The sequence below is a fragment of the Condylostylus longicornis genome, unplaced genomic scaffold, assembly GCF_029603195.1.
Source record: "Condylostylus longicornis isolate FDR11 unplaced genomic scaffold, ASM2960319v2 ptg000076l, whole genome shotgun sequence".
NCBI lineage: Eukaryota > Metazoa > Arthropoda > Insecta > Diptera > Dolichopodidae > Condylostylus > Condylostylus longicornis.
The window spans coordinates 1850531-1866316 of NW_026578044.1; the positions used below are offsets into that span (position 1 = coordinate 1850531).

Sequence of the window (15786 nt, forward strand, 5' to 3'; positions counted from 1 at the left end):
TTCCGCCAATTTATGATAATAGGCTGTAGCAAAAATATTTTTGGAGATATTTGAAAAAACATTTTGCAAAACATTAATCGCGTTTTCTGGCTAAGCTAGAAGAGATAGAGCGATTCCAACTGTTTTTTGTGATCACTGGGAATTCATAGATTCGGCGAATATATGATAATAGGCTGTAGAGAAAATATTTTTGGAGATATTTAAAAAAATCTTTTGCAAAACTTTAAATGCGTTTTCTGGCTAAACTAGAAGAGATAGAGCGATTCTGACTTTTTTTTGCGATCACTGGGAATTCACAGATTCTGCCAATATATGATAATAGGGCGTAGGAAAAATATTTTTAGAGATATTGAAAAAAACATTTTGCAAAACATTAATTGCGTTTTCTGGCTAAACTAGAAGAGATAGAGCGATTCCAACTGTTTTTGTGATCACTGGGAATTCATAGATTCGGCGAATATATGATAATAGGCTGTAGAGAAAATATTTTTGGAGATATTTAAAAAAATCTTTTGCAAAACTTTAAATGCGTTTTCTGGCTAAACTAGAAGAGATAGAGCGATTCTGACTTTTTTTTGCGATCACTGGGAATTCACAGATTCTGCCAATATATGATAATAGGGCGTAGGAAAAATATTTTTAGAGATATTGAAAAAAACATTTTGCAAAACATTAATCGCGTTTTCTGGCTAAACTAGAAGAGATAGAGCGATTCCAACTGTTTTTTGTGATCACTGGGAATTCATAGATTCGGCGAATATATGATAATAGGCTGTAGCAAAAATATTTTTGGAGATATTTAAAAAAACATTTTGCAAAACATTAATCGCGTTTTCTGGCTAAACTAGAAGAGATAGAGCGATTCTGACTTTTTTAGCGATCACTGGGAATTCACAGATTCTGCCAATATATGATAATAGGGTGTAGGAAAAATATTTTTAGAGATATTGAAAAAAACATTTTGCAAAACTTTAAACGCGTTTTCTGGCTAAACTAGAAGAGATAGAGCGATTTTAACTGTTTTTTGTGATCACTGGGAGTTCACAGATTCCGCCAATATATGATAATAGGCTGTAGAGAAAATATTTTTGAGATATTTAAAAAAATCTTTTGCAAAACTTTAAATGCGTTTTCTGGCTAAACTAGAAGAGATAGAGCGATTTTAACTGTTTTTTGTGATCACTGGGAGTTCACAGATTCCGCCAATATATGATAATAGGCTGTAGAGAAAATATTTTTGGAGATATTTAAAAAAATCTTTTGCAAAACTTTAAATGCGTTTTCTGGCTAAACTAGAAGAGATAGAGCGATTCTAACTGTTTTTTGTGATCACTGGGAATTCACAGATTCGGCGAATATATGATAATAGGGCGTAGCAAAAATATTTTTGGAGATATTTAAAAAAACATTTTGCAAAACTTTAAACGCGTTTTCTGGCTAAACTAGAAGAGATAGACCGATTTTAACTGTTTTTTGTGATCACTGGGAATTCACAGATTCGGCGAATATATGATAATAGGGCGTGACAAAAATATTTTTGGAGATATTTAAAAAAACATTTTGCAAAACTTTAAACGCGTTTTCTGGCTAAACTAGAAGAGATAGGCCGATTTTAACTGTTTTTTGTGATCACTGGGAATTCACAGATTCGGCCAATATCTGATAATAGGGTGTAGCAAAAATATTTTTCGAGATATTTAAAAAACTTTTTGTAACACTTTAAACGCGTTGTCTACCTAAACTAGAAGAGATAGAGCGATTCTAACTGTTTTTTGTGATCACTGGGAATTCACAGATTCGGCCGATGTATGATAATAGGATGTAGCAAAAATATTTTTGGAGATATTTAAAAAAAATCTTTTGCAAAACTTTAAACGCGTTTTCTGGCTGAACTAGTAGAGATAGAACGATTTTAAGCGTTTTTTGTGATCACTGGGAGTTCACAGATTCCGCCAATATATGATAATAGGGCGTAGCAAAAATATTTTTGGAGATATTTAAAAAAATCTTTTGCAAAACTTTAAATGCGTTTTCTGGCTAAACTAGAAGAGATAGAGCGATTTTAACTGTTTTTTGTGATCTCTGGGAATTCACGGATTCTGCCAATATATGATAATAGGGTGTAGCAAAAATATTTTTGGAGATATTTAAAAAAACATTTTGCAAAACTTTAAACGCGTTTTCTGGCTAAACTAGAAGAGATAGAGCGATTCTGACTGTTTTTGCGATCACTGGGAATTCACAGATTCTCCAGCATCGGGGCCACAAAGCCCTTGTGACTCGATCGACTCGAGGGTAGCAATGACGCTATATTGAAGACTTTTATTTGACAGTATATTCCGAGGGGTCCAGATTTATCTGAAATTACTTTTATATTAATATATTTTAATACCAATATATAACAGTGATGACAGCATATGTAATGACAATATATATAATTTGTTTGTTCAATTTATTCCTCCACTGTTTATCCATAAGTGCTGATAATTTTATATTTAAAATAATGTTCTAAGTTAAATATTTGATCCTTTTTATCGTGGCTTCTCTAATGAATTGTATAATTAATTTTAATTACCTACTTCTGACATAAATTTTATGCATTTTGGTATGTGTATTCGCTGAATACACATTTACAGTCTATTTATATAAGGCATTAAATTGACGCTTCTCATTACAATTTATGAAATTATGTATATGTGCAAAATAGAATTAATTTTTGGGAATTTCTTATTACAAAATAAAGTTAGTAAATTTTATTAAGAAGTCGTTACAATGTCATAAAAGTCAAAATGGTAGTTTCAATTGTTTAGTAAAGAATATACACGGAAAAAAATAAATACATGGAAATTATTTTTCTTTGTTTAATTAATTATGAATTTAGCTCTTATTTAAAAGGAATCCAGTGGTTTTTTTTAGTATTAGTGATTATTATTAATATTTTAAATAATTGAAAATAATTAAGTGCAAAAGAGTGTACACTACATTTTAGAGTCTGCAAATCATGATATGGTTTTAAGTCAAGTAATAACTTCAAAGTTAATGATATTTGAAATAATTAAATTTGAATATTCATTTATTAATATAGAGAATATTTTAGTTACTTTTGATTAATATTTGTTTTGTGCTAGCACTACCATTAAATTCTTTTCAATTCTTATCAGACCATATTTAATAAGTTTTTTTGGGGGTAATCTTTGACTGATAATTAAAAATTTTTATTTTTTCAAAAATGTAATATTAAAATTTAAACTTATTTCATTTTATTTATTTTATTTTTATCTCATTATATTTAAAACATTGAAAAAAAAATTATTTTCTAGTTATCTTAAGTTTGAAAACGCGATGAAAATTAATTTTGCTTTATTTTTGTTTCACATTTCTATCCAAAAATATCCAACTTCTATCCAAATACAATGAATTCTATCCAAAAATAAGTTAACATCAAATTTAGGTTTTATTTAAGAGCACGTTATTATTGAGCAAATCTGGTAACAGTAGAGTGGCATACAGTTCGTCCAAAAAGGGCATACACCAAAGTGCACAAAAATGTACATTTTGCACTGGAAAAATGCCTCTCACAACCACCAAATGTGCACATTCCAAGAGTAACGACCTCTTTCCAAAATAAGGCAATTTTCATACAAAAAAAAACAACACTCATGACTTTTCAACAAAATAAGTCCTTAATATTCCAATTCTCTCATTTTTTCCCCTTTCATGTTATTAAATTAGAAAATGGAATAAAAAAATATATATGTAATTCGTAACTGTATAGTACATTATTTTGATTACGATATTTGAAATAAACTGTAATAATAGAATAATAAAATGCAACAGAACTTTTCCGTATCTGGGAATGCATAACATAATATATAGATAAACAATAGACATACAGACTGTAATTTTCAATAACTCAGAACAAAAATATTAACAACAAACTTCTATATTTTTTTTGGCATCAAATGCTATAGCAAAAAAAAATTATGATCCTTAAAAAAAATTTTGATTTCAAGTGTAGGTATTTTTTATGTTTTTATTTTCTATTTTTATCTTTTATATTCTATATTTTGACGATTTTTAATATTATAAAATAAAATATGAAAAAAATAAAATAAATAATTTAGGTTTTCCCAAGTGACTTTAGGTATCCCTATCAAAAAAAAAACAAACAAATAAAAATAATAATAAAAAGAAACACGGGGAAAAAAATAAGGGCTAAGGACGAACATGAAATCAAAATAAAACAATGAAATTAAAGCAAAAAAAATAAACTGTTTTATTGCTGCAGGCATTGTTATCATAACATTATTTTAATACTCTCCAACCGGATCTTATGTTACTCGTTGGAATGAAAATGTTTTTTTTTTGCTTTTCTTACGTTCCTCTTATCTTGTCTTGTTATTTTCTTGGTTATGCATCCGTAAATTATTGATTTCTTAAGGTATTTTAAATTTCATTTTCTACTTATCATTAAAATAATTTTAGTTTTAAAAAAATGTCCACTATATACGTAGAAAAACGTTGACTTTTAATTTTATTTGGAAAAAACACTTGAAATGAAATTGAAAACTAAGAGTTTCATGAATGTAAAATTTCAATAATTAGAATGCACGAAACAATACGATTCCTGACATCGGAATTTGCAACAATATTGTAATACAGCACAATTCAGCAATTATTACTTATTAGTACTAATTCAGGTTAATTACATAGTAGCTCAGTAGCAGTTGAGTCGGAGATTAATAGTGCAATATTTAGCATAGATTCGCTGTAATCATGCACTTTAAGTGAATAAGTACATGAAATTGTTTTTAACATATTTTTTATAATAATTTATATAATAAGTAGATGACCGGCAACCAATTACGGGTAAATAACTGAATTCACATCTAATGTTAACTTTATCTATTCAGCTATTAAAATTATATAGGTGAATAAGTCATCATATAGTTGAATAAATCTCCATTATCGTTCTTGTTTTATTTTTTAAGAGTTTTATTTTATTGGTGTATAGAGAGTATTTACTTCAGTTTTTTCTCCCCATCACTAAAGATTATTTAATTATATTGGAATGGCAATCAATATCATATTAAAAGTAGAAAAAAAACACATGTAAAGGAATGTTAAACTTCTTTCAGGTAAATTTTTTAAAATTCAAGCATTGATATTTTTAAAATATTTTCTCATAAAATCAAAGTTCTCTCTTTGAATTTTCTAGACATTTAAATCCGGCGTACCTTTAAAATACTCTTTACGAAATCAAAATTTTATGTTTTTTTTGTTTTTGGACTGAGAGTGGTCGAGAATGACCTTTTTCACTGTATCTTTCCTTTAAATTCTCAATTTTTTTATTTTTCTCGTTCCTTTGCTATTTTTCTCATTATTATTTTGTCATTTATGACTTTTTATCATAATAATTTCTAACCGAATCAAATAAAAATATTTTTATTTTATTTCAATACTTTTTTTCTCTCTTTTATTTTGATTTTATTATTTTTTTTTTCGTCATTATATTCATCTCTAGGCAGTGTTGAGAAAATGTCCTTTTTTTTTATTTGAGTTCCCAGGATTTTGTTTTATATTTATTTTTTTTTTGGTTTGTTTTTTTTTTTTTTTTTGGTAAATTATCGTTTTTATACATTTTGAAGGGTTGAATAAATTATTATCATTTGTTTCAACGAAAAAAAAATAAAAATAAATTAATGGGTTTTCATATTTTAAGAATTTGATTTTTTTTACTGTTATTATTTTTTCTTAATTTTTTTCGCAGCATTTGAAATATCAGATATAAAACTCGTCAAAGATTTTTGGAAATATTCGGTAATTTATTTAAAATTTTCATAAAATTTTAAATATAATTGCAGATTTTCAAATAATTAGTAGAATTAAGGCAGGGTTAAGACTCTGAGGAGAGGAAATTTTCAATGAGAATAAACGCAATGGGATCAAATTGTGGTTGTAGTAAATTTTTTAATTCTTGGAATTAAATTCATACAAATCATTTCTAATTCATTATTATATTAAATTTATGGTAATAGTTGACGATTCGGTTTATGACAAAAATTTCTGGAATGTCGTATCTCGGGGACATTTTACAAGACTTTGCACTCAATTTAATTTCATTTGTATGTAACAAGAAACTTAATACACCTAATATTGCAAGTTGTCGAACTCTCCCTCATTGATAAAAATAATAATTGTTTTCCGCACTCGACTTTCTCAAATTGCTTAATTATAACAAATAAGATCGCTTCCATAATCAGTTCTTTGAAAAATTGATTAAATTTCCAATTTTTTTTTTTAAATATTTTTTTATATATAAATTTCATAAGTAATTTTCACTTTATTCCATTTTTGAAATAATAATTAACATTTATATTTCGTATTCAATATAATAAACTGTCATTTTTTGTAATTAACTCCTTTCAGCAACTTTAGAAATTTAAAATTTTTAACATAATTAATATTCTATTAATATTTTTTAATTGAATTTAATCATAATTATTATATAGTTAATTGAAAATAAGGTAGTAAACTTTATTAATTAAAAAGTTTATTTTTTAAAAATTTAACAATATTTTAATTGGAAATAAAATGTTTTAAAAATAGAATTTTAAATAAATAAAACCAACATTCTTAGTAAAATTTTTATTAAAAATGGTTAATTAGTAATTATATTTAAGTGCTTTTAATAATATTTTATCCCTAAAATTATGCAATGAAATTTGTTACACCACAAAATGGCTGACAATGTATGTATGCAGTAGATTCTTACATAATATTATGTAAGGATTTCAGTATTATAAATTTTATAAATAGGTTGGGGTTACATTAAATTTTCTGCAGTCAATATATTGTGATGTTCAGAAGAAAATTATTAAATATGAAAAAATTTAATTATAAATTTTGTAGTTAAAAGCAAAAACTGTTTAAGTTGAGTTTAATCAACTAATCATGTGTGCCAATAAATTTATTGCGGACCGTGTTCTGCAGTACTCTTCTATTTCTTTTTAAACTGCCTCTGCACCACACTTCTTTCGGTGTACCTACTATCTTCTTTCCCTTGGAATTTTATTTTGGGGACTTCCCTTGAATGTTATTCTCTAGCCTTATGAGGATATAACTGATCCATTTCTATTTTCTCTTCTTTATTTGGATTTCTAGGAGTTCCTGTCCTGTCGCTTCTCAGAGCTCTGAGTTCCAGATTATTCTCGAACAGAATGCCTCGTATATAAGTCTTAAGCATTTGTTTATGAAGACTTACATTTTGTTTGTGCAGTTTTTCTTTATACTTCCATATAAGAGCACCGATTTTAGGCAGGTGTTTAATATTCGTATTTTGAGCCACTAGTCAAGTTGCGTTGTCTCCAGCCAGACCGTTCAGAGCCTTCTAAACCTTATTATCGTAAGTTTTATACGGTTCTTCATGTCTTTTTCAGTACCTCAGTAATTAAATCAGAAAATAGGGAGGATTTTTTGAAAATTTTCAATTTGAAGCTCATAGTTTACTAGACCGAGAATTTTATCTGAATTTGATGAATGATCTAGTCAATTCACATTACTGACTTCACAGTTACTCAATTGTCAATGGAATTTTAAAAAGCTGTATGTTTTTTTCCTATTAAATCCATCTTGTAACTTGATTTATTCGAAATCTATTTTATTTGACTTTACATGTTTTTTCTTCTAAATCTTAATTGAGAATTTTCTTACTAGATTGTGCTGTAAATTGTAATAAGCGCCATAAATGTTCATTTTTTCTTTAAAAATAAACTTAATCTTAATAAAATAAATATAAAATATAAATTAGGAAGATAAATTAAATTACAAGAATTAGCACTCTTGTTAGTTTAAAATGTTTGTGCTTATGTATTAATGTTTACGAACAAGTATTTAATGACATACCGCCACGTAGGCTTTTAAGACCAACAAGGTGCTCTACTGTAATTTTATATAAATATATTTTGTAATCATTAAAATTTTCCTATAAAATTAAAGATTATCTCTATAATTTTTACCTATTTTTAAATATAAATTTTACTATTATTATTACCTATGTTGTTGTTTTTTTTAGATATTTTCCTATCCCATACTGTTCTAAAAGGATACATGAAACACAGGATTTTTTATGGCGTTTTACATCATAATTTTTCCTTAAGAATTTTTTTTATACTTTTTGATTTTTATTTGTTTGTTATTTATATTTTTCCAATAAAGTTATCCGCCAGTTTGTCACCATATATTTTATAGTTCTTCTTTTCTCTCCCTATAAAAAAAGAAATGAGCCACCAAATGCCAAGTACAAAATACAGCTGGGTTGTTATGAATTGGTGTAGCAAAAATAAAAATCTCTTAACATAAATATGGTGTAATTTATGTTCATATATCATAAAAGCACCTTTAAGTCATTTTCACTTTGCTTGTGATATGTTCATTATAATGTACATACACACAAATAACCAAACCAATAATATTCTACGTACATGTACAGCGTTAAATAGTATGAAAGAAAATGGTATATATAAAGCTAACAAGGTGCTAACCATAAAAATCTGAAGTGGCAAAAAATATATCAGAAAAAATATCAAAAATATTATAATAATAAAGTACCTATATTATACAGGTACACATACAAATTCACCGAAGGTATGACAATGTAAAATGATTATTTAGCTGAATGAATGGATCATCGCAGAATTTATAAAGCGAATAATATTTTTGTATGAACGTAATTTTTCATTTGCATGTATGTAATATTGTGAATATATCTATATTTATAGTGAGACAAAGTCATACATGCAAAGCAACATAAAAACAGAATATTATTTTTACTCACGTTGTCATCATTCACGAGCAATAATAAAATAATGATAACTGGATTGTCAGCTGGCAAGAATATTACTGTCTATGGGCAGTAGTACTTCCATCCCATATCAAATGAAAGAAACTATATTGAAGCTATTGACTAAATAATTAATGTAACATATAGTTACCTGTCTAACGTCATAGAAGTTGAAATCCGCCTTAATTATGTCCTGGTATGGTTGACAGTTCTAATGTACTGTTCCATTTGTTGCCGCCATTCTGAACTGAAAAATTTTCAACTTTTTTATCACCCATTCAAAAACTTACAATTTTGAAAACGTTGAACTAAGGCTCGTTTACAAGAGGGTTCTAACATGTGAATAGCACGCTCGCAATGCTATAAAAATGTGTTCGAACTTAATGACTATAAGCTATGATGTAACTTCATACTCTTCTGACAAAAACGTTTCCCACACCAGGACCTACTTTGATAGCTGCTAAAGCTGTTTTTGTGCGATATATTTAGGGCGTTCGTACATTTTTACTATTCTTAAAATTTTGTTTTAATAAAATGTTAACCCCAATTTAATTTTAATAAAATGTTAACCCCAATGAAGATATGGAGGAAAGCTAGATTGATGCCTGACCTCGACAGGTGGGTTGGGCGTGGGCATGACAAAGGTAATTTTTACATCACGCAGTTTTTGTCGGGCATAGATATTTTCGGGCCTACCTTCACGGGATGGGAAGGTTGAATGCAGGCACTGCGGCGGAGCGGAAGAAACCGTCTTCCACACTTCTTTCGAACGTAGCGTTGAAGAAACGGAACGGCGAGCCTTAGAAACAGCCATCGGAATAATGATTCCGGGGAACATCGTGGGAAGAATGCTAGAGAGCGAGGATAATTGGGTCGTAATAGCGAAATACATAAAAATGTTGTTACGCAAGAAGAAGAGACTGAAATATCTAGAGGAGAAACAGCAAAATTTAGGATGCGTAAAAATCAAAAAGAGGAGAATTAAAAATAAATATAGGTTTCATCATAAAAGAGAGGGGTGCGGTCCAATCTGAAGTAATGCGAAAAGTTCTGGATTGGATCCACCGTGCGATAGTGGGTGTTTTTCTCGGTAGGAGTCCGACAGTATTGAGGTGTGCGAAACCATCTCATTATCCAGGAAGGGTTTCACCTACTTGTCCACGTAAACTAAAAAACAAAAAACCCCAATATACAAAATTTTCATTGAAAGAGAAAAGTGTATACGACGTTAACCTTAAGCCAAGAGCATGTTGAGTGGCACGCATATTACGGCTTTTTTTGTTTTTATTGTATTTGCCGTATAATATAATCTAAACCTACCTATGTATTTGTATAAGATTAATAGAAAAAAATTGAAATTTTTTACTAAAGTCATCAACGATTTCGTCAGCTTTTTGTTTCGTTTTTTTTTCTTTTAATCACAACATTACAAAAAAATGAGCAATGAATATCTATTGAAAAATCAATGGTGTATCATTAGAGATGCAATTCAAAGATGAGCTTATGTGGCGATAAAGTGAAAAAATATAAAAGTTTTTTTTTCATTTTTAAGCATTTTTAACTTTTCGTTTTAGTGCTTTTAAGCATAGAAAAAAAATTATGATGATTTAGTCTTTTTGTGGTGCATTTAAGTGGTCTAATAAAAGATATAACGAGTTTGCCAAGAAATTGGAAAAAAAAAGTCTTGAATTTCAAAAGTCTTTATATACGTAAGCGAAATTTTTAAGAATTTAATTAAAAATCCTTAACTAAGCAATAATGATTGAATGGTTTCAGTATTGACTCCAGCAATATGAAATTATAAAGCGTAAAATGTAATTACTTTAAAACTTTTACGCTTGTATAACAACGTAGTTCGTACTCTATGTAATAAAAATAGTTATTATAAATCTATAGGATTACCCAAAGCTAAATCAAAATTATTACTGAAATTTATTTTAAAGTTCTCATGTTTTTATAGGATTTCTGTCTTAAAAAAATTCTATTATGATTATCTCTTCTTCAATGGCTCTTCTTTAACTCGCTCCCCAATTATAATTGAAAATCCTAATCTCTTTTAATATACTATTTTCTCCTTTTGTAAATTCCTCACGTTTGTTTTTATTTTTTTTTTATATATTTTTTATTCTGGTATATCTCTTGTGAGAGGAAAATACTATTTTAATTTTAAATACTCTAACGATAGTGCAACACGACAAACACTACAACAAGAGAGAAAGAAAAAAGAATTGATTGTTTTATTTTTCCCAAACAACAATAATAACCATTATGATTATAATGACAGTAATATGATTTTCAGTATGACAACAAAATATAATGTATCCCTATGGAAAACTCTGACGGTGAATTCTAAAAGAAGTAAAGTTGCATAGCTGTCATTTTTAATATAATTTTTTGTTCAATTTTTGTTTTTTGTTTTTCCTATTATATGAACTTTTTTTGAATGATAAATTTTACTGATATCCCAAAGTTTTGTTAACGTTTTGAAAAACATTAGAGTTTTAATTGTATAAAAGAATGAATCGATTGGGAGAAAATTTTAAGTAGTTTCACTCTATCGGAATAAATGCAGATACTGAAGGAAGACATTCTGAATATGTGTGAGTCAGAAAAACATACTTCTCTTCAGAGTTACAAGCAAAGCTACACTATTTGTATAGTATGACAGCCGAGGCGGGACTCAAAGTGAATGGCAATAAAACCAAATTGATCAGCATAAACACGTCAATCTAGTCCCATTAAACGTCAGTTCAAGATCAGTAGAAGATATGCTAAGTTTCAACTATCCTGGTCACAAAAGAATATGTAGAAAACCGGTTAAAATTCACTAGAATGGTGTTTGGTAGACTATGAGCGATCTTAAGAAAGACAAAGTTGTAAATATGCGTCACAAATGTAAACTAGGTGTTTTTATATCTGGCCATAAACAAAAATATACATCGGCAGAAATAAAAAATAAGGTCAAAAACAATTTGCAATGGCGGAGCTTTGTACTGGCCCTATGCTCACACACTATCAAAGAAGGAAGTATAATCAGAAAAATTAAAAGCAATCAAAATATAAATGACAACACAGAGTTTAATCTAATTACTAACTATACATAAATTTGAGTCTTTGAAAACTATTTAGAGCAAAATGAGGCGATCTAGGCTTATTTTGAGCAATTTTTTTGATTATTAATGATTTGTTAAATTGAATGGAATAAAAGAATGGGAAAGAATTCTCTCTTGTATGGGAGAGAATAAATACTGATGGCGACATTAAATCTAATAATTTGCTGCTTTAATTAAAATTAATAAAGAAAGTCTAACTTTCACTCATGGGTTTTTAAAGTCTATAATTTATTTATCTGTTGAAGAAAGAGTTTAGTGAATTTTAAATAATAATTATTTACGTTTTAGGAAAACAGTATCTTAGAATTGCCTGAATCAACTACTAGTAAAATAATCTGGAATATAATACAATAGTACTGTTATTTTCCATAGTTATAGTTCTTGTTTACTTCATACTTATTTTTAAGGACAACTTTTATCCTTTTGATCTTTTAAATGTTTGAAGCCCATCTGAACTATACAAAACAATAAAAAATAACAAGAAAAACAAAACCAAAATTACAACAAAAAAACAAAAAAAATAACACATAACGTATAAAGAATTTCGCCTGCAGAAACAAAAAATTAATTGGATAAAGTATTATCCTGTAGAATAACAAAGATTCTATAAATTATATTGTTCACATAACATACGCGGTATGGTTTAAAAATAATGAGAAGCTAGCGAAATTCCACATACATATTTGTTTTGGTGTAGGTAGGTATAGACCAACACTATTCAAGAAGGAGAAAAGATCGTCATTTGTGCACTACATCAAATTAGACCACTTCGATCTACATCATCAAGAAATTTGTAATCCTCTTCAGTACTTGCGTTTGACGTTATTTTTGTATTATTTTTGCTTCTTCTCGGTTGTCTAAGTATTTGATCCTCTTCTTCTTTAGTGAAACTCTGTAATATTTGTATAAGATGAAACTGCGACATTAATTATTGCGATGCGCAGCTCCAATTATTTTGAGCGGAAAAGTTTTATGTCAATTTTTCGAAAGCAAAATTAAAACCCACAAGCAATTATGAATTTTTCCTCCTTGTGAAAATCTCAGTTATTTTTCATCATTCTTATGTCGTAAACTTCATTTTCAAAATGTATTTAGTAGCGAAGAAGGCATGTTATTCTTTATTCAACAAACTGCAAAATTGTAAACTTTAAAGTACAAGAAAAATTCCTAATAATAATTTTTTAGTTGTGTTGCAATAAGTTGTTTAAAAACTGCAATTTCTTTTTTTTTTTGTATTTTTATTAAAATCACATACCCTTTTCTTTATTTTTGAATTTTTTTTGTTTTTTCCCCTAGTATTATTAAAAATTATTTTTAAACAATTTCTATTCCCTGTTTATTTTTGTGTTTCGTTTTCTTGCAACAACAAGATTATAATATTTTCGTTTTTAATATGAAAAATAATAAATATTTAAAGAGGATTTGGGGGGAGGCCGAAGAGGAACACATAAAAACATTGAAATACCAATGTATAAATACGAATTAAAAGTTTAGATGTCCTGTGAGTATAGTAGAGAAAAAGGAACACACATGGAAGTTCGGAATATGTAAATAAAATTTAGGTTAATATGTTACATAAGGAAATTAAAATTTTAATTGGGTTGAAATTATTATTTTCGTTTTTTTTTCGCCTACAACGTGGGGGATTTTTTTTTCACGAAAACATGCTAACTCTTACATTTGTGTACAATTTTAATTTTAATTGGTTGAGCGTTTTGGATTTAATTTTTTTATTATTGGTGTGAAAAGAAAACTTCCTTTTATTCGGAATAAAATACTTTTATTTTTCGCTAATATATTTCGTGCGCTAAATACGCACTTTATCAAAGCTGATTTCGTTTTGGATTTAATCTAAAGTTTAGATTGAGTTTAAGAATATTTTTTTCACTGAGGGTTAGATTGATGCGCGAGGGACTTGTCGATTTAGACTAAATTGCTGATACAGCAGTTTCGTGCGTTTCTTCACGAAATATAAGCACAAGAACACGATAGAGCAAAACTAATGGTTAGTCATTTTGACTTGTTGAAACCAATATAACGAATCCCTTCCCCCTCTCTAAAAAAGGCACGTGAATCATGAGGAAAAGGCAACAGGAATAAAGCTGAACGATTTGCTGATCACTTCGAAGGAATTTTTCAATCAAATGAACTGAATTCTATAGTGTATGTTTAGTACAAAATCTTGATATGAATGAAAGCTTTATTTAATGAAAAAAAAATTGACAAGCAATAAAGTCGATGAAATCAAATAAGGTCCCAGGTTTTGATCTCATTACTGTTGAGATATTAAACCGGGGAAACCATTGAATGAGGTAAAGTCAATTCTTGAATTTACTTGAATCAAATTTATCTGACAGGCTTTTCCGAATTCAACAGGACGAGGAGTACTCTACCCTTAGAGATATTAGGGCTGGTGTGCCTGAAGACAGTATTCTACGTCCTATATTATACGTGCTTTAAACAAGCAATTTGCTAGATTTAGAAGGTGTAACTTTGGCTGGATTTGCCTATAATACAGAAATATTGGGAGTGGGATCAAATATTGAAGATTTGACAAAAAAATTACAGGAAGCAAGCAACAATATAAGTAAATGCACTAATGCATGGAAAATAAGACTAAATGAAAGTAAATCCGTATATGTAAATTTCACAAACAAAAATTTAGTTAGCCCACCAAAATTGAGTTTGAATGGTGCTTAAGTATCAATATAAAACGCAGCGAAATACCTCGGCATGATTTTGGATGTCAAGATCAGATGGAAAGAAAAGAATAGAATTAAAAAACAAATATAGAGAAAGCTATTGGCTCCTAGGTTGTAGCTTTTGTTTGTCAACATACAATAAGGTGTTGATATTTAACCAAATGATGAAGCCTATACAAGATCCTTCGTAATATGGTGGGTGCTCTCTGGTATGTGCGCAATAGTGATATTCATAGGGACCTGTGTGTCCCCCAAGTAAGTGAGGAAATTAGGAACTGTACACGAAACATAGAGCGCGTTAGGACCAACAGCTAAATGTCGCAGACCACAGACCACTTCCGTGCCTTCCTTCACGGAATATAAACACAAAAACACGATAGAACAAAACTAATGGTTAAGCAGTTTGAGTAGATTTTGGTATGTTACGATCGAATCATGTTTCACATTTCGAGTCTTAAACGAAAGGGTATCCCCCATATATCGCGAACATAATCCGAAAACGAATTGTTATCAAGTTTATACATTTGTTGGTCGTTTTGAACTAAAATTTATTTGTATATGAAATTTTATATATTAGTTTTAATTTTTTGGATGTGTTGGATAGCAATACATTGGATTTCAAAAATTAGGTTCTTAAATCCAAATTAAGAACACTATAATAAAGGGAATTGATTAAAATTTCATACGGTCTTAAAATTCTATCAAAAAATTCACGTAATTAAAGTTGGTATTTTATTCACTCCTTCCTTAGCTTTGATTTAAACAAAAAAAAATGTTTTTCTACTCTTGAAAATACAAAAATTTATCTTACTTGTTCTGCTATCTTTATAGTATTCTTCATCTCAACTCCAAATCCTAAATTTCAAAACATTCAAATCGAAATTTTTTCAACAATCAAACTATGTACGCTTAAGCATTCCTCACTTCAAATCCTTATTTCAAAAATGATCTGCAAAAAAAATATTAATTTAAAAAATAAAATTAAAATAAATTCAAAACTATGTAGAGCGTTACAAACCATAAATTAACTCCATATTTTAATAAGAAAAACAAGCAAGAAAAAAATTACAAATAATCTTATAAGAAAATGAATAAAAATGCAAAAGGATTACTAAAGTATGATCTCAGG

General features: G+C 28.4%; 1 protein-coding gene across 1 annotated transcript in view; it reads right to left on the bottom strand.

The window, feature by feature from the left end:
• LOC129612716 (ionotropic receptor 21a-like) overlaps nucleotides 1–12880 on the bottom strand; it is a 45799-nt gene extending 32919 nt beyond the window's left edge. The window contains exon 1 of the mRNA XM_055526472.1: nucleotides 12721–12880. Within this exon, the coding sequence (XP_055382447.1) occupies nucleotides 12721–12880 (160 nt within the window). The remainder of the gene's footprint in view (nucleotides 1–12720) is intronic.
• Between the last annotated feature and the right edge of the window lie 2906 nt (nucleotides 12881–15786).